The sequence below is a fragment of the Corythoichthys intestinalis genome, chromosome 22 (genome assembly GCF_030265065.1).
Source record: "Corythoichthys intestinalis isolate RoL2023-P3 chromosome 22, ASM3026506v1, whole genome shotgun sequence".
NCBI lineage: Eukaryota > Metazoa > Chordata > Actinopteri > Syngnathiformes > Syngnathidae > Corythoichthys > Corythoichthys intestinalis.
Genome location: NC_080416.1, coordinates 35,512,478 through 35,533,537, shown reverse-complemented (window position 1 = coordinate 35,533,537; position 21,060 = coordinate 35,512,478). Strand labels below are relative to the sequence as shown.

The 21,060-nt window shown below is 39.8% G+C and overlaps 1 protein-coding gene across 2 annotated transcripts in view; it reads left to right on the top strand.

The window, feature by feature from the left end:
• Positions 1 to 20,131, top strand: part of LOC130910394 (gastrula zinc finger protein XlCGF57.1-like) — a 71,123-nt gene extending 50,992 nt beyond the window's left edge. Inside the window, exon 3 of one of the 2 annotated variants that reach the window (XM_057827641.1) lies at positions 17,407 to 20,131. In XM_057827641.1, the coding sequence (XP_057683624.1) occupies positions 17,407 to 17,552 (146 nt within the window). In that variant the 3' untranslated portion in view covers positions 17,553 to 20,131. Of the gene's footprint in view, positions 1 to 2,167; positions 11,654 to 17,406 lie in introns of those variants that run through there. The other variant, XM_057827640.1, reaches the window with a different exon arrangement.
• Positions 20,132 to 21,060: the final 929 nt, after the last annotated feature.

The following is a 21,060-nucleotide window of genomic DNA, read 5'->3' as shown; positions in this document are numbered from 1 at the left end:
ATTGCATGTAGGTATATACTTTTGATAAGGTGATGGGTACAACACCTAACTTCACAAAGAGATATCCTCCAAACCCTTTTTGTGTTAGATGATATATATAAAAACATTTCTCACTATTTTGCACTGTATATAACCTGTTTTGACCATAGTATGTGTAAAGGCCAAAAACGCCTATGACCATACCTGCTGTTTGTGTTGAATTGTCAAACATAAAACTATTCAGTCTTATCTTTTTCTATTGAATGTTTATCCTAACACGTTGAATAAATATGATCAAGCTTCAAAACGGTTGGTCGAGCATGTTTGGTTGTCAGTGGGACGTCAACATTACAAATTTTGGGGAAAAAAAGATTTTGGGATTTTTTTGTCTTTTTGGGTCCAAAATGTGGATTAAAATTGGTCAGTGAAGAAAACAACAGTTTGGACATGAAGTTCAAGGTGTCCTGAAAAAAGGGGCCTAACTTGGCCATTGTAAACAATTTTTTCTTTGAAATATAAAGGCAACATCAAATGCATGCAAATTCGGCCAAAATAGGCTTAGGTGTTTAAGGGTTACGGTCCCATATTATTTAGAAAAAAAAATATTAGAGGCTAAAAACACATAATTATTATAAGTCCAATAATTATGGAGGGCACTGTATATGCTTTTGCTTCGATGGCATGCTACAATTTTTAAAATATATATAGATTTTCAGTACCCTCAGCTGCATATTGTAAACCTTTTTGCCTCAATCTGGAGAATGTTGCACTGGTATTGCTCCAAAATAGACTTCCCTATTAATTGACGGGACATGGGGTGCAAGAGCCAATTCATAGGAGGCAACAACTTGAAATTCAAATATTTTCAAAACCATAGCACCAAAACAGGCACCTACATATATGGGTCTCCATGAGCAGCGGCCTCAAAAAATTCAGTCGTTCCCTAATAAAATCCAGATTGTTTTTTTATATAAGTATCACAAAACTTAAAATGGCTATAAAACTCTCAGATTTTACGCTAAATGCACAAATACCACCAAATACAGATATAATCACCTACATTTTCAGGATCAATAGCAATACTTATCATAATTTTTTGCCCGAAATAGTGATTTATTTATTTATTTATTTATTTATTTGTGCAAATTTGACACGTTTTCAACAACTAAAAAAATACTCAATTTTCAGGAACGTAATACTTGAAGAAAGCATGAAGAATCGGTTATAAATAATATTTGAACAAATTATACAGTCTATATCCAATCAAAACTTATTATTTATTGAATTCCGATGTCACTCTGGGTCATGGGGAGAGATGGCCGCTTGAGGACAGCCCGGCCCGTCTCCAGCTCTCCCCTGTCCACCAGCTCGACCAGGACATCAAAAATCACAGAGGGTGGGTCACCCCTTTCGAGCTTCACGGCGATCTCCATGTCCTCCTGCCGGGCAAGCTCCTGCTTGGCCTCGACCTTCCTGGCCAGGTAGCCGGCGTAGTTGCCCACTGTGGCGAGGAGCAATTCCTTCGTCGGCGGGTCCGGCTGATCGTCGGCCAGCTCCCTGGCACACTCGGCCAAGATCTCCTCCTCATCCTCTTTCTCCTCTAACTTAGGGCGGTACAGGTTGGCCTGCACGTCCCCAGGGAAGAGCTTTAGCAAGTGCAGGCGGTGGGCCAGTCTATTGCTGACCATGAAGTTCTTTACGCTGCTCCAGTAATTGGTGCTGCACATGTGGCGGCACTTGCCGAAAGAATGTTTCGTCGGGTCAGAGTTGGCCTTCCTGATGCACACATACTTGACTAGGGGATTTTGCGGAGGATGATGTCCCTGTAGGAGGCGGGCAGGGCATTGCACGTGATGTGCAGAGCCGAGGCGGTGGACATCGGCAGCCTGCCGGTCTTTGTCTCTCACTTCTTTTTCTTCTCCTTGCTGGCCCAAAACCTTGAACATTTGATCAAATAAAAAAAAAATAAAACTGAACAAGCTTGCTGTCGATTCAATTCAATTTAATCAAATAAGTGTGTTTAGATACCTTGCAAATCTCACCAATCTCCTGGAGGAACTTGATGTTGGCCTCCGACTGCTCATCAAAACAGCCTCCCTGATCCTCAACACTTCCTTGCTCTGTTTGAAGTGCAAAGAGCAGGAGCAGTATTTGTTTTGAGTTGATAGTTTCTTCTTGTGTCTTGCAGGTTTTAGAAAATATCTTGAGCGGCAGGAGTCAGAGTCTCCTGGCCTAAAAGAGGAAGTTGATCACCCGCAAATGAAAATGGAAGAGCCAGACGACCTTCAACAGCAAAGGAGAGAAGAGCAACTTCCAATTAAACAGGAGGAGGTAGAGCTTAGGCTAGTGGTAGAGCCATACGTTAAAGAGGACGACGATATCATCTGGCAAACTGGGGAGCCTTTGAAGAGTGAAGAGGGCCTGAAAGAGAGCAGCAGAGGAGCGGAGCCACCAAGTGGCAGCAGCAGCTCAACAGAAGGATTGCAAGAGGACAGTTTCACTGCTCCACTATCAGATAGTGAAGACTCCATGTCACACTCGCCTGACAGTGGTGATGGTCATAAAGCTGACAGTGACGACGAACGCAAATGCTCTCTGTGTGGGAAAACCTTTATTAATAAGTATACTTGTCGTAGGCATTTGAGGAACCACACTGGAGAAAAACCTTTTTCCTGCTCAGTTTGTGGTCAAAGATTCTTTCTAAGGCATTTCTTAAAAGAACACGCAAGAAGCCACACTGGAGAAAAACCTTTTTGCTGCTCAGTTTGTGGCAAAAGATTCTCTTCAAAAAGAGACCTAACTAAACACTCGAGAACCCACACTGGTGAAAAACCTTTTTCCTGCTCAGATTGTGGCCAAAGATTCACTCAAAAGCAACATTTAAAACGGCACACAAGAACCCACACTGGAGAAAAACCTTTCCCCTGCTTAGTTTGTGGCCAAAGATTCTCTGAAAAGGGAAACCTTAAACAACACACAAGAAATCACACTGGAGAAAAACCCTTTGCCTGCTCAGTGTGTGGCAGAAGATTCTCTCATAAGGGAAGCCTAACAGAACACTCAAGAACCCACACTGGTGAAAAAAATTTTTCCTGCTCAGTTTGTGGTCAAGGATTCACTCAAAAGACAGGCTTAAAAACACATGAACAAACCCACACTGGAGAAAAACCTTTTTCCTGTGCAGTTTGTGGCAAAAGATTCAGTTCCAAGAACCACTTAACAAGACACACAAAAACACACACTGGTGAAAAACCTTTTTCTTGCTCAGTTTGTGGCCAAATATTTAGTTGCAAGAGCCACTTAACAACACACACAAAAACCCACACTGGAGAAAAACCTTTTTCCTGCTCAGCTTGTGGTCAAAGATTCACGCAAAAGGAACACTTGAAAATGCACATAAGAACCCACACTGGAGAAAAACCTTTTCCCTGCTCAGTTTGTGGCCAAAGATTCAGTCACAAGAGCTACTTAAAAATACACACAAGAATCCACACTGGAGAAAAACCTTTTTCCTGCACAGTTTGTGGAAAAAGATTCAGTTGCAAGAGCTCTTTAATAACACACTTTAGAACCCATACTGGAGAAAAACCTTATTCCTGCTCAATTTGTGGCCAAAGATTCTCCTCAAATGGGAACCTAAAAAGACACACAAGAACCCACACTGGAGAATAACCTTTTCCTTCTGAACTTGCAGTCAAAGATTCTCTATAAGAGAAACCTTAATAGAACACACAAGAATGCACACTGGTGGAAAAACCTTTTCATGTGCTCAGTTTGTGGGGTCAGGTTAAAAGGCGTGTGCGTGTTGGCATGAGAAGCAGTGGCCAAGGTTGGTTTCGCCTATCCAAAACCAATGTTTGCCTCATCAGTTTTTGCATGCAAGACGATTGTATTCTGTGGACCCTCCTCAAATCCTGTGGAGGATTTGCAGTTTTGGTGCTATACATGTGCTTTGTCAGTTCTTTATGCCAAGTGTATTCAAGCTACTTTCAAAAGAACTCGCTCGCCTGATTTAGAACAAATATGAATTTAGATGAAGTTAAGTCATGTGATCCTTGACCAAGATGAACTGTGGGAAAAAAATCACATTTTTTCTTCATGTTGTTCGATCATAATTCTCACAATTTTGTTTACTTGAATTTTTTCTTTTTCTTGAACTGTTACTCCTAATTTTAAAGAACCTGCAATGAAGTATAAGAAGCTAGACCAGGGTTCACAAAATCCGCACCTTGGGGCCATGTTTCCTATCGTGTTTTCCAAGCCCCCCCTTCTTCAACACATCTGAATGATTCAAGTGTGTTATGGGAGAGAAACTAAGACTAAAACCAGACAGTCAAACCCGTGCACTGCTCGGATTGATTACCAGAAGGCCCATGACTACTCAACGCCGTATACATGGATCCTGGAATGCCTGAAGCTGTACAAGTCTCCGTCAAATGTGGCATATAGTGTATCAAGGACATGGTATATCCCCTCTGCTGTTGTGCATCGGCTTGAACCCCCTCAGCCAATTGATGAACACCACTGGCTATGGATACCGACTTAAGAATGGGGCCACCGTCAGTCACCTCCTCCACATGGATGACATCAAGCTAAATGCTAAGAGTGAGCGAGGCATTGACTCACTGATCCACACCACCAGGATCTACAGTGGGGACATCGAAATGTCATTCAGACTGGAGAAATGTGGCTGAATGGTGACAAAGAGAGGGAAGGTAGTCTAGACAGAGGGGGTTGCACTCCCAGAGGTAATAGATGTTGAGAAGAGCTACAAGTACCTTGGAATATCACATCACAAAGAGGCGAAAAGGAATGCTGCAACGGTGAAGTATCTGCAACGAGTAAGACGAGTCCTGAGAAGTCAGCTCAACGGCAAGAACAAGACCCTGTGCCAAATGCACATATGGACACCCCTATATTTTAACATGTTTATTATGGACAAACCGTGACGAGTACACAAGTGCAGTAAACGTTGTGTTTTTCGACAACAGCCCTGAAACCTGACAGATCTAGAGAAGATTTGTGTAGAGGAATGTGCCAAAATCTGGTGGAGAACTACAGAAGGTGTCTAACCTCTGTAATTGCAAACAAAGGCTTTGCACTAAATATTAACACTGATTTTCTCAGGGGTACGAATACTTATGAACCCCAGTCAATTATTATATACCCAAGTAAATTATTTTTAAATATCATACAATGTTATTTCTGGATTTATTTTCAGATAACGTCTGTATGAGTGGTAATGCGTCTATGATTGAAATTTAAGACCTGTACCTATTTTCTATGTGGGTGAGCTTGCAAAATCACAAGGGTTGCAAAGACTTTTGCTGCTCACTGTGCAAATGTATATAATATGGCGGAAAACACTCAGGTGACTTGAAGTTCCGCTCTGAGACCCCCAAGTTGGCCAACTTTCAAAATTGCCGGATATGCACGTGTGATACATCACTGGAAAGCTAAAAATCTCATTTAAAAAATAAAGATTTAAACAGTGAAACCCTATCTGTAGGTGAGAGCATGAAAGAGCAGAATTAAAGACGGCATGACTTTAACGAGATATCGCGACCTACCTTGTTTCAATCCAAAAACTCCATGTAGCATGTATCACTGAGTGTCAAGACACAGCTCTGAATGGCCACAGCTGGATTCTTTTGGGATTTAATGGGTGAAACATGGTAATACAACAAGGGTCGTGATGCAGAAATCGCAGACATCAAGGATTGGTCGAGATTTTTTCATATATTTACCCTTTTAAACGTTTTCCATTTTTCTTTGTTTGGATCGATTATTTATTATCTAACATATTGGAGAAAATGTGACCGTAACCAAAAAAAGTACCATTAAGCGATAGTTATGAGGTAGATACAGTGGGGGGAACAAGTATTTTATACACTGCCGATTTTGCTGGTTTTCCCACTTGCAAAGCATGTAGAGGTCTGTAACTTGTATCATAAGTTCTCTTCAACTGTGAGGGACGGAATCTAATACAAAAAAACACAAAATCCCGTTGTATAATTTTTAAATAATACATTTGTATTTAATTGCATGAAATAAGTATTTGATACATCACAAAAATCGAACTTAATATTTGGTACAGAAACCTTTGTTTGTTATTACAGATACCAAAGGTTTCCTGTAGTCCTTGACAAGGTTTGCTCACACTACAGCAAGGATTTTGGCCCGCTCCTCCATGCAGATCTTCTCCAGAGCCTTCAGGTTTCGGGGCTGCTGCCGGGCAACACGGACTTTCAGCTCCCTCCACGGATGTTCTATCGGGTTCAGATCTGGTGACTGGCTAGGCCACTCCAGGACCTTAAGAGGCTTTTAACGGAGCCACTCTTTATTTGCCTTGGCTGTGTGCTTTGGGTCGTTGTCATGCTGTTCAAACAGGTGCAGTTACTTCCGGTAATGAGTGGAGAACAGGAGGGCTTCTTAAAAAAAGAACTAAGAGTCGAAATATTTACTAGTTGGTAATGTATCAAATACTTATTTCATGCCGTTAAATACAAATTATTTAAAAATTATACAATGTGATTTTCTGGATTTTTGTATTAGATTCCGTCCCTCACAGTTGAAGAGAACTTATGATACAAATTACAGACCTCTACATGGCTTGCAAGTGGGAAAACCAGCAAAATCGGCAGTGTATCAAATACTTGTTCTCCCCACTGTATCCGTGACTTTTTTACAGACACCATTATTTTTTTTACGAAATATTAGACATCAATTCATGATTCTAAGCTAAAAATGAGACATTTTTAATAATAAATATAATTAATTACCTTCGTTTTATACTGTGTTGAAACAAAAGCAGTTGCGCGACGTCTGTAAACGGCAGTTTCCAGGGTAAAACGAATAAATTAAAAATCGTTCGGGGGCTTAATGCGCCATGAATCTGCAATGGCAGCATATAGAGATATTGTTCTATCAAACAACAGTTTTTTTGGCGTAAAATACAGCAATTTCTTTTAAAGAGGAGTGCAAGAGCAGAAACTACATTTTCAGTCTTTTCTGTTTTCCGCCATGTATATATATATATATATATATAAATTGCATTCTGTAACTTCTTTAGGGTCTGTTTGTACCCTTATTAAAAGGTTGCAATTTTGTATTATTGTCTGGAGAAAAAGAAATATCCACCCAAAACACTGTAATGCTTCTAGTAGGTACACATCTTTATTTCAAAGGGGTATATACTGTATGTAAACATATACATATACAGTGGGGAGAACAAGTATTTGATACACTGCCAATTGGTTTTCCCATTGGCAGTGTATCAAATACTTGTTCTCCCCACTGTATATTTATATGTATGTATTTTGACTTCCAATATTTGTTCAATTACTTGCTCTAGACAAAACATTTAAATATGGATTTAATGTTATTCCGTTTCCAACCATTTTAGAGTGTTCACATGAAAATTTTGTCTGCCTGTATAATGAACTCTTACTGTAGCCTACCAGATCTGACATGTAGTGGTTGTGATTGTGTTGTCTACTTTGCATCATCAACCGTTTTGTTCTTGCTAGGGTCATTATAGTTGGCAAGTTTCTCATTTCGCTTTGAATTTCCATCTTGCTCCAAACTAAGAGCTGCATAGATCTATCGCTTCAGTGCACTCAAAATATAGATTATGATTAAATGTGACCAAAATTACTCATATGTCATACATTTCCATGTAAGTATACAGATTGCTATACACTGACTCTTACTCCTTGACGAGAGTGATACTCACTGCTTGCAAAGTCGAGCTAGCAAGTCAAAACTGGTCATCTGCCAGTCCTCACAAATACAGACATTATACAGAGATACATTGTGTATCTCTTATTGTGTTTTTAATAATACTTTAAAATAGGCTAAATGACAGTCATATTAGCCACATCAGAGTACTTTTTTTTTAATGCCTCATCAGATTTATATGAGAGTACTGGACTTTGCCCATACTTGAACCCGTTCTTGTATGTCCACATCTGGAAGTTCAGTCACATTGATTGCTTCCAGCAGCATTTTCACTCTAATGTGCTGAACTGCCATTTCAGAGCCTCACATTGTGTGCAGCTGTAAACTGTATTCAAAGTAATTCTAAAATTGACATAACATTCGCGTTCGATGCACTTTATTGTTGTACTATATAGTAGTGATGGGTCCGTGAGACCTCATGAAGCGTGTCGACACAGTGACACACTGTGTTGACACAGTGTGGATTAGGAGTGGGAACCTCAGGGCACCTCACGATACGATACGATTCGCGATACAAGGCTCACGATAACGATTATATCACGATACAGCGATTATCGATGTATTGGTCAGAAATTGGATACATGAAATTCTACGATACAACTGTTGAAACGGAAAAAAAAAAAAAAGATTTGAAAATAGAAAAAAATACTGTTTAAGTCATTTATTAAACAGTGACACCTTTTCTGTGCAACATTGCTGTAAAATATAAATCTACTGCAAATTGTGCCCCTGCACATATAGAGGAAACCAACCACGACCACTGATATCGCTTGGAGAGATCAAAAAATAAATAAAAAGTGCCGTAGGTGTCAGCAGTTGAGCTTGGAGTGGGGCAATGATAAAATTGGTGGGTCTTTTCTTCGTATATGAACTTTGTTGCTTGGTTTGAGCACTTCCGCTATCTGCTTCAGCAATTTAGATGTCAGACTTGCTCAGTCACAGTCTTCCTCACCTTAAAAAAAACAAAATAAAACAAAAAATATTAGCTACTTCATAGCGTTTGAGTTGAAATCCTGATTTTTTTTGTGTGTTGGAAGTATTGAATTAAAAAAAATATGAATTGAATGTATAGAAATTAAAAATACAATAATTACCTATTTTTAATATGTAGGCTACATCAATAATTACCTATTTTTAATATGTAGGCTACATTAATTATCATGCACATCACTTTATATATCTTGGAACCTATTCAAACCATTTTTATAGCTTATTGTATCAAAATGACAGTAATAACAGTTTGTCTAGTAAACTAGATGGAAATTGGTTCTCAAATAAATCGGTAAATTCATGTGGGCTTGTTCGATATTCATTTTCATCCAGTTTAGGGTCCTGGTTTATTTTATATCATTCAACACCAAATGTCATCAAAATAATACACGTAAATTAAAAAGTCAATTACATTGCAAAACTTTCTTACCTCAAGTGATGAAAGCAAAGCTCACAAACTCCAGTGTCCACTACGTCACCAGCTCCCAGTGAAACTTATTTTTCTTAGACAATTCTTGCATACAGCAAAGTCCTTGTTCACCTTGCTTCCTTTCTTGTTGGTGTAAAATCTAAAGTGTGTCCCCATGTGTGATTTGTAGCAATATTTTTCTCATTTTTTCCCTCCACCGTTCTCACGGAGCTTTTTTATTTTTTCAACCTACTTGGAGCTTCTCTTCTTCTCTAGACAACTTGTGCGCACTTTACCCTCACCGCTACTCCCGAGCGCCCCTAGTGGACCGCCAAGGAATTGCTCAACAAACATTGAGCAGTTTACAGCATCCATACTCCATTGTATGGCCAATATGTTAAATAAAAGTATCGATTCTTGGCGGGAGCATATCGATAACCCATCGGGTTGCAAAATATCGCGATATATCGCTGTATCGAGATATTGTCACACTCTTAGTGTGGATACTGTGTCATTGAATACTGACACCTGCTGGACATAAATAATCACTACAGGCAACCCACTTGACAGACTGACACTGAATTGACGACATAGTAAAATCAAATCATTTAAGTCTTTGCATTCGTATTGCATTATTCCATATCTTTAAATTATGTGAACATAAATTATAATGTGAAAATGTAAGTAATAATGAATGGGTGAATGAGGATGCTTGTGGACTTTTTGTTCTGATAAAATGTTATTAAAAAAACATAGCTTTTTTTAATGTTTAAAATTTAGTTGGTTCCTTTTTATCTATTTTTTTAAAACAAGCAATTTCACCTGCTGTGGACAACACACACTCGCATGAACCAACGGTGCCAGCATGCACAAGAATTTCTCAGCCACTTGAAAGAGGTTTGGATAAGATATCCATTGGCTCCTCCAGTATTGAAGTAAATCTGCATTGCGTGCCATGTTCGGCTCAGCCATTCATCGTTGCACTTTTGCAATTTCATCTACAGTTGCATTGCCTCCTTGACTCCCCACTTCGTCATCTAAGTGCTACCATAGCCCATCAGAAAAAAATTGAAGTGGACAATAAATAAATTATAGCTTAATTACCGATTTCTAATAAATTACCAAAAAAGCTACTGTGGGTAGGTAAAGGAATGGCTCTATAGCTGTGTTTATCTTGGGATTATCAGAAACTTAATTCTCATGCTTGGCCCAATAATGCTTCAACACTAGCCACGTTTACATGCTGACTTTTATTCATACCGATTCAAATCATTCTGAATGGAAATTTCACATCAGCTGTTTACATGTCACTTCATCTATTCCGGTCCAGCGTTTACATGTGTCTGCCTTTATTCTGAAAGGACGTTTGACAACTGCCGTCTGACATGCGCGGATTAATCAAAACAAAGCGTCACGTTGCAAAACATGGAGATCGATCGTCAGATCAGCTGCTGTTTTAACTTTTCGAGTGGAAACAAAACTTCAGAATGACACGCCGTTCATTTAAAAAGTTGTGTGGGTGCGCTGTGCGTGTGCTTGGAAGCCATGTTGCAAGTGACGTTACTTGCGTCACAAAGTGACGTCACCACGTCAGTACGGAGCATGTGCAGAAAGAACGCAACCAGACACCATTCCGCTTCCCTGTTTACATGATATAATTTTACTTCTAATCGGTTTGGGAAAAGGAATATTCCACCCCTGTGAATCGGAATGAAATTCCATTCGGTTTGGGCCTGTTCATTCCGAATGAGGTGTTTATATGGAACACATTTATTCGGTTTGAACAAATATTCCGATTGTAATTGGAATATTTGGCTCCATGTAAACGTGGCAATTGAGGAGGTGGCTACTGTTTGTATATGACAGGTTGAAAGTACAAATACATTTCCCCTGAGAAAAAAATCGTTAACAATAGGTCCTAGTTACTTGGAGCTGCACGCCACGATCCGTTCAGACCTGAATTCGTACCCATGCGCATTACTTGGGGAGGACGAATGGCGAGCGCTATTACCACCAAGCCAGTGGGTTAAATGCTGTTGGAGTCTCTTGAAGGCACCAAAAGGGGATATTTCCTCGCACCGCAAATGACGGACCCGCGCCTACCTTTCACACTAATAAACTAAAAGAGTTACCTTAAAATTAATTGTATTTTGAATGGAAGATGACTAGTGAGTTTTCCCTGTGTTACGTCCGTTTCCACAGCATGTAGACAACGAGGAAGTAACCGTGAGATGTGGATTGTTTCAGCAGCTCCATCGCGTTGACAGACGCGCTTCCTTTTGAACCAGTTTGCCGCGTCATGACTGTGTCGACACAGTTCAATGAGTTCATGCATCGGTCACGTGATTTTCTTGTAGCGATACGCGCACCGACGCAGGGTTTGCTCCATGAGCTCGGTGCGCGCGCCGGCGCATTAGTATCACTGGACCCATCACTACTATATAGAGTGGAGCAAATAAGTATTTAGTCAACCACTAATTGTGCAAGTTCTCCCACTTGAAAATATTAGGCCTGTAATTGTCAACATGGGTAAACCTCAACCATGAGAGAATATGGGGGGGGGGGGGGGGGGACAGTAAATCACATTGATTTTTAAATAATTAATTTGCAAATCATGATGGAAAATAAGTATTTGGTCAATACCAAAAGTTCATCTCAATACTTTGTTATGTACCCTTTGTTGGCAATAATGGAGGCCAAACATTTTCTGTAACTCTTCACAAGCTTTTCACACACTGTTGCTGGTATTTTGGCCCATTCCTCCATGCAGATCTCCTCTAGAGCAGTGATGTTTTGGGGCTGTTGTTGGGCAGCACGGACTTTCAACTCCCTCTACAGATTTTCTCAGGGGTTGAGATCTGGAGACTGGCTTGGCCACTCCAGGACCTTGAAATGCTTCTTACGAAGCCACTCCTTTGTTGGCCTGGCTGTGTGTTTGGGATCATTGTTATGCTGAAAGACCCAGCCACGTCTCATCTTCAATGCCCTTGCTGATGGAAGGAGATTTTCACTCAAAATCTCTCGATACATGGCCCCATTCATTCCTTCCTTTACACAGAAAGGAGAAAAACATCCCCAAAGCATGATGTTTCCACCCCCATGCTTCACAGTGGGTATGGTGTTCTTTGGATGCAATTCAGTATTCTTTCCCCTCCAAACACGAGAACCTGTGTTTCTATCAAAAAGTTATATTTTGGTTTCATCTGACCATAACACATTCTCCCAGTCCTCTTCTGAATCATCCAAATGCTCTCTAGCGAACCGCAGACGGGCCTGGACGTGTACTTTCTTCAGCAGGGGGACACATCTGGCAGTGCAGGATTTGAGTACCTGGCGGGGCATTGTGTTACTGGTAGTAGCCTTTGTTACTGTGGTCCCAGCCCTCTGTAGGTCATTCTCTAGGTCCCCCCCCGTGTGGTTCTGGGATTTTTGCTCACCGTTCTTATTATTTTGACGCCATGGGGTGAGATCTTGCATGGAGCCCAGATCGAGGGAGATTATCAGTGGTTTTGTATGGCTTCCATTTTCTAATAATTGCTCCCACAGTTGATTTCTTTACACCAAGCGTTTTACCTATTGCAGATTGTCTTCCCAGCGTGGTGGAGGTCTACAATTTTGTTTTTGGTGTTCTTCGACAGCTCTTTAGACTTGGCCATAGTGGAGTGTGACTGACTGAGATTGTGGAAAGGTGTCTTTTATACCGATAATGAGTTAAAACAGGTACCATTAATACAGGTAACAAGTGGAGCCTCGTTAGACCTCGTTATACCGCTTTGACTGCCAGAAATCTTGCTTGTTTGTAGGTGACCAAATACTTACTTTCCACTCTAATTTAGAAATAAATACTTTAAAAATCAAACTGATTTTTCTGTTTTTTTTTCCCACATTCTGTCTGTCATGATTGAGGTTTACCCATGTTGACAATTACAGGCCTCTCTAATCTTTTCATATTTATATATATATACAAAATATTGTAACACTTTACAATACGGGTTCCTTAATTAACAATGCATTTCTGGACAATAATATTTCACATAATTAATCCTTATTTAACAATAATTAATAATCAACATTAGCTTTTTATGATGTCAAACATTAAAGATAAAACCGCGGAAACACTCAACACAACGAAAAAAGTGTTGTCAGTCGCCAGCTAGTTTCCCAAAATGGAGAGAGTGGGTCGAGTCAGATGATGACCAGTGTTGATTACTTTTTTCAGTAACAAGTAATCTAACGCGTTAATTTTTCTACACCAGTAATATGATTAAAGTTAGTGTCTGCGTTACTATTTTTTTCATTGCCTCATAACGTATGTAGAATGAAGAATATTTTAGTCATGTACGAAGAGCATTTTGAATAGAAAATGCTAAAATAAGAGGTTCCTGGTACGTGTTTCCATGACAACCTCTTAGCTATTTCCTGTTTTGGTCTCTCGTCACGTGTTGTGGGACTGAGGCGGGTGGACATTCGCGCTGAGTATTTAGACGTTGCGAGGGAATGTCGATCTGTGGATATCCATGAATGAAGGTGAGTATTTTTCCTTCATTCTGGAGGGTATCAGCAAAAGGTTGGACCCCCTACATGCGCGGCCGTTTCGTAGCTTTGCTGTAGCAAGGACTCGCAGTCATCGCTCCATTTGGCAAGCTTTGTTTACATCATATGCGTGTTGCACATTCATGCCGTGAGGTGATGTGTTCGTTTAGCATCTGTGGGATGTGTTGTAAGTCTGACTGAGTGTAAAGTGCTTAGTTGCCGGTGGTGTGCCGAAAAATAGCCGCCCTGCGTGAAATGTCCCCCCTGACGGGAACGCTTATTTATAACGCTTTATTGAGGTGAAAACATCAAATGTTTTCATGGACGCATTACAGTAATGGATTTACGTCTGTAAAATCAGTTTTAAATCAATAAATTACACAAAATACTGTTATTTTAGTAACAAATCATGGACTAGGCCACATAACCATCTTTGAACAGAAATGTATTAAGTCTACAGGTTTTCACGACCATATCCTAATGAAAATCACAGGTATGACATTTATTAGTTCAAGAAGAGTAAAATAATACATATTCACGGTACAAGAAAATTGTTTCCATGTCCATCGATTGGTAAGAAAAAGCTGTTTGTATGAGTGACGTGTGGGCGCTCAATAAGAAAATAAATTAACAAATAAATAAATGCTCAATAATAAAATAAGCGTTCCCGTCAGGGGGGACATTTCACACGGGGCGGCTATTTTTCAGCACAACACCGCCACGTTTTGTGGCCAAATGGACCGCCTGTGTGTCGAGAGGAGTACCTCAGGGTTGTTAATGTGCACGGCTGCACGCGAATCCGCGCCCGCCACCACCTTAGTGTTTATTGCACTGTACAATCCACTTGTAAGTTGTTGATTATTGTGCCGTCAGTTTGCATTGTTTTGCATTGGCACTGATATGCTGTTAACCATAACCCGAAATTCAGAAGTTTTGACCTTAGGCTTATTAATAGAGTTAGCGGGGTTTAATTGGTCGGTGGAGATGATTTCAACAAATTCCAAGCAGTTTGTCAGATATTTGTTAGTTTCAGGGCTCCGGAGTGGCTAAGCTAGCGCGAAATTCTGATATTCCCCTTTAAATTAAATCATCGGAAAGTCAATTACATGTGATGACATTTTTCTGTTGTCATTCTTATGTTGAGGCGGCAAAGAGAGAAAAATGGGTAAAAAGTAGCTGATAGATTACTTTTAAAGTAACTTAATTACTTTGATAATGAAGTAATCAGTAAAGTAACTAGATTACTTTTTGAGGCGTAATCAGTAATTGAATTACTTTTTCAAGTAATCTGTGACAACACTGATGATGGCATCAACCTTGGAAAATCCTATATCAGTCGACTTCAACTCACAACCTGGACTTAAAATGTATTGTTTGAGTCATCCTCCTCGGTCTTCATGATGTGATGCTTCTTGCCAACTGATGTGAAACCTACAGACAAGTTTATGAAGTACTTCTTACTTACTTACTGCTTCATTTCGGCATTTCTGCTCGCAACCTCCGTTTTACACTTGCTCTAACCAAAATAACAGTGGGGTGGACGTGGAATTACTCATCAAAATCCCTCAAAAAATACGATTTGGAAATGCCGCATGCATTTGCCATCGTAGCGACATGGGAGGACAATATAAAGAAATGACTAAGAGTCGCCACAACCAAAAGAGTTTTGTATTTTATTGATTTAGTGGCAGTGGATGGAAATGCAATCAGGGACCTGAAACCATCCAGACCATCCAGTTGAATATGTCCTAATACATAAATATGTGAATTCATGAGGCAGATGTGGACAGTGCCACCACAAAAGGGTGCTTAATTTGTAAATCATAAGGTGCTGGAACGCAAAGTACATATGACGGCGCAGTGATCACAAGACGGACACAGGTCCCAGAATATAAGCAGGAGGTGCTGGAACGCAAAGTACATTTGACAGCACAGTGTTGACAAGACGGACACAGGTCCCAGAATATAAGCAGAAATGGTGCTGAAACAACATGCAAATGGCCACTTGCCATGCTGTGGGACTTATTTGCCTCAATTTCAGATAATAATAATAATACATTGTATTTCTAGAGCGCTTTTCAAGCCACACAAAGGCCCTTCACAAGAGAGATGGAATCATAGTACCAGCAAAACATTCATAAAAAATTTAAAAGCATAATATCCATGGTATGAATGTTATGACAACAAATTTAGAATTATCTAGGTATCTAGGCTATAGACTACTCTGCACAGCACGGGCAATTGTCCACATAACCATAGGTGGGACTTACAGTCAGCAATTAGTTTCTCAACGGGTCTAACTTGTAAAACATAAAAAAGATTGGCACGGCGGCCTGTTTAGCTTACCATATTTAGTTGTCCAAAACATTCCTTGTTGTCATTGTTGCTTTTCAGACTCGTTTGTCTGTCTTTTAGGCATGTTGAAATACCGCTTGATCCTAAAGTTTTTTCCAATTTATGTCAGGGGCTGATTTGTTGGTGCAGCTTTTGAGCGTATCAACAAATCTCGGACTCTTTCAAATGACGTAACATTTTTATAAACAACATTGTTACCAGCATCTCCAAGGGGCCGCTGTCCCGTTTCAGTGTGACCGGCATTGCCAATTTGGCATAGAAGCGTATGTGGCGTAAGTGAGCGTATGGGGGAGAGAAAGGAAGCGCGATGTTGACTTTTACCATGGTTCAGAGTTGAAAGCACCGCTAACCAAAAGTGCAGATTGGAAACAACATGCAATTCTTGTGTTATGTCCTGTTGTCGGGTGGCGTGGATCAGTGGTGGAGTAATTGTCCCCCACCCCAGAGGTTGTGGGTTCGATTCTCCGCCCTGATGAACACGTCTAAGTGTCCTTGAGCAAGACACTGAACCCCACGTTGCTCCTGGGCCTTGAAAGGTGGAAAAGCGCTATATGAGTTTAACACCATTTACCATTTAAATGAATCTATGCATCTTATTATTTGATCCCCACGACCTGACCCCGGAGCAAGCGGAAGATGGATGGACATTTTTTAAAAAACGTTTTTATATTGTAGCATCACCGGGGCTGTCGTCGGCATTGGTAATTTATGCGTCAACGCGAAGCTCCTATTGGTGCGCTAGCGTGACCCTCCAATTGGTGGACTGCATAGCCGCCCTCCAGTAACTTGTTTGTTTTGCATTAGGGTGGCGGAAAGAAGAATAAAATGAGGGGGTGAAAAGCGTCAAGGTTCCTGTGTTATTTTCAGCTGCCAAGCTATTACAATTTAAAGCGACTGTTTTCTGTTCAGCCCAAATGCTTGATGAAAAGTTTGGGCAACCATGACTTAGAGTGGTAGTTTCCAGTGTTATGTAATGTGTGCTCCATTCTGAAAAGCGCAGTAAATTGTGGCATTAACTATTGTATAGGGCGCTATTGTAGCAAGTAATGATGATGATGAGTTTATTGCCTCATATTCTGTTCCACATCGTTCGGCATAGTATTATCATTAATATTGACACACATAAGGTGCCGGAACGGAGTAAATAAGTCCACGTGAAGTCCAAAATCGAGAGGTACCGGAACATGGTCCGGCTCAAATTAACCCCTGACTACAAAGCAATAAGAGGTACAAATATGTTCAATTTAACTACAATTCTGTGTTGCGTCACAGCTAAGATATAATTAGCTTCCACGATAAAGAAATGGAAAACAAACACTTATCTACTTCATCATACACGGGCTTTTAACCCTAAATGCATTAATTCAAGTGTTACATGTTTTTTGTTCGTTTGTTTACAGGTGGAAAACGCTGTTTGGCAAGGGAAGACAACTTGAAGAGCCTCACAACAATACTTGCGTTGATGGATATATATCGAGATTATGTGCATTCTACCTTGATGATGGAAGGCTCGATTTATGCGCCGCCTTCATTTATATTTTTCTAATAATTTTATAAATTGTGATTTATTGACCTGTTTTGCACATGCACAAATTGTTTTAAATAAAACAAGAAATGGAACCATGTTGTCCAAAAGTTTTATTGCGATCAATATCTGCAATTAAAAGGAATGACATACTATTTGTGTTTATATGTACATGTGCGACGAGCTCATAACACAGTGCAATAACTATAACCTAAGTAGATGAAAATGACCTTATAGTATTTCCTTGTAACAACAAAATCCGTGTGAGCCCTTCTGCATTCCGCAACTGTAACACTGTTTGTAATTTCGCCACATTTTGGCCACTCAAGTTCCCTGCGAATCAGTCTACACCCCATGTTAACAAAGGCTACACAGATTGTTAGAATTTTGTCCACGAACGATCAGCGAAGTGACAAGAACAAACATGCAATCTTTTAGGTGGCTCCTTTACCTTTAAAACACATCCTTAACTTATTGTCTGCTCGATTTAAGGCGTATGGCGAGGTAGATCCACACTGGTGCTTTGAAGCTGGATGCTGTTCAAAACATTCCACTTTCATATAGGTGATTCCAGGAGTTCATGCAACCAACACAGCATAGAAGGTCTCATCTAAGTCGTGCTGAATCCATTTTTGGAGATTCCGTGGGTTCCTCTGGTTTTATTTGGCAGTTTAAAACTTGGTCCACTTCAACCGCAATTCATGGTGTTCTGTCTAAACCCGTAGTCCAGAGCAGAAAATGTCAAAGATGGCGCCGCCCAATTTTCGCTCAGGAAACTTTTCTATGTGGATGTTATCGCAAAGCCCCACATCCAATAGCGTAATATAGCAATAGCGTAATATAGCTTTGGATATTAATGTTAAAAGGTTTTTTTTTTTTTTTTTTAAATAACATTTACACTACCTGACACCTTGATTGCTGCCAGGTCACGGTGAATAAGGCGCGATTGGAAAAACACCCTGCCAAATAAAAATAATGGTAAAAATGGAATAAAATAAATGCACAAAACATTTACAAGTATGGTATAAAACATTTATTCAAATACGACAGTGTCTCTGAATATGAAAATACAGTGGTACCTCAACATACGAAGTTAATTTGTTCCAGGACCTTGTTTGTAAGAAGAAATAGTCATATGTTGAGCAGGATTTTCCCATAAGAATACATTATAATTCCAATAATTCGTTCCACAGCCCGAAAACCTACACTAAATTCTCAATAAATATTGATGTTACTATTGCAAATATCAATTACAAAGAGCAAAACAAATACAGAATGAATAAAAATTGAAATAATAATAGCAATAATAATAATAATAATAATATCTGTAATAATGTAACAAACTGGGTTCTAATGTGGCGATTGTGTTTTCGTGGTGTACCTGAACGCATCGTGTGGCTGATTTGACAGAGTGGGCCTTTTTAGTTTTACTTTCACCTTGTTTACCCAAGACCCAAGAGGCAATTTAATGTGATCATGATGAGACACAGACTTTTTCTTGACCGATGCAAACAGAAAGGCATAAAACAATGCGGAAAAATTCAAGTAGAGGCAAGAGGAGGCCACATACACCGGACACATCCTAACTGCAGAGGGACTAAGAATAGATCCAGAAAAAAGTGGGTAGCATCACAATGATGCCAAAACCAGTGGATGTCAAAGCAGTCCAGAGACTCCCGGGTATGCTAAATTACCTAGCCAGGTTCTCCCCTCATCTGTCCGACCAATGTCAAGCTTTGAGACAATTAACAGATTAGGCCAGTGAGTTTAAATGGACAACAGAACAGGAGGAGACATTTGTCAAACTGAAAGAGACTATAGCAAATGCTCCAGTGTTGAAGTTTAATAATCCTGAAGAAGAATTGACGTCCCTGACACAGGTTTGGGGGCAGCTCTCATGCAAAAAAGGTGAGCCTTCGCTAGCAGAGCACTCACACACAGAGCAGCCAGTGTTTCCCCTAGGATTTTTTGAAGCTGTGTTGGTGGGCCGCGTTACAGAGTCGGACAACCCCATCATGTGCCGTGGCGAATTTGTGTAATATAATGACGAATAAGATTTTTTTCACATTTTTTTTTTCTAAGAACCTTAAGCTTTGTAAAGTTTGCATCCTGCTTGCGACCATTTGATTTTACTGGACTAAAAATAAATAAATAAAAAGGGAAATCAGCAATAAATGGTCAATTTTTAGTGAGGCGTGCATCAAGATGGTCCCCCTGATTCTCAAGTCTGTCTTCACCTACACAGGAATAAGAAAAAATGAGATCCAGAAAATGAAGACACTCAAGCATCTCTAACTTACATTGTACAGGTGACTAAATGTCTTACTCTGTTCATTGCAGACAAACCTTTCTCACAGTTCACTGTTGAGATGGGCACTGTCAACGCAATAGCCGACAGTTGCCGTCAGCAGCATTCCCCATTCATCAGTCTGTTATGCCATTTTTGACATCATGACACCTGACCTTGTCCGTATTCTGAAACACATTCAATGTTTTACCAATTTGGATTTAAATCAAATATGTCTAATTTACATTAGTCAATCCAATAGTTCAGTTCAAACTAAAGTCTTTGTTAGAGTTACTTTTCTGATTGTTAGTGCAAATTCATATAATGATTTTTTTCAATGAGATGAAAAATATTTCTTTCAATGTAAATACGCCACCTGTATAGTAATTTTTGGTATGAGGAATATGCCAGGTTATGGACAATAATAATAATAATGTCGATAGTTTATAGACAATTAACCTTTTTCAACACCAGAATTGAATCTCCGTGCCGATGTACTCCTGGCGCAAACCTTCAATAGGAGAACTGATGCGCTTTTCAAAATAAATAATAATAAATAATAATAATAATAAATAAAGGAACAATTTGTATTTGTCGTGCTATTTCAGACGACTTATGGCAAATAGTGCGTAAAAATGAGATTCTTATATTTATTTAGACATGTTGAATAATAAGAATTAATAATTAGATCTCATCTGCGAGGTGTGGCGGCTTTTATTTTGGTGTGGCGCAGCGCCACGATTATTAATATGTAGGGGAAAGCCTGGCAGGGTTATGCTCAAATTGAAAAGGAGCTGCTGGCTGTAGTGTTCAGTATGGAGAAGTTCGACCAGTACACTTATGGACACAAAGTAACTACAACGTGATCATAAACCATTGGAAACCATAGTGAGGAAGCCACTTTTGAGTGCGCCAAAGAGTCTTCAGAGGATGCTGATGCGCATTCACAGATTGATCTAAATGTGAGACATGTACCAGGAAAAGACATGCATCTTGCTGACACACTAAATACAGTCAGTCTTCCCGAGCATTCATCGGATGGCTCGATGGAAGCTGAAATAGAAACTGTCCTCTGAAATGGGTAAATGTTGTAAAATATTAACAGACTCACTGCAATCCGCTCAGCAACAAGAGAGGATAAAACACAATGAGCCAAGGGTGGCCAAACAACAAGCAGCAAACACCATCAGGCCGTACTTCTCGTTCCAGGACAAACTGAGCTATCAGGATGGGATAGTGTTC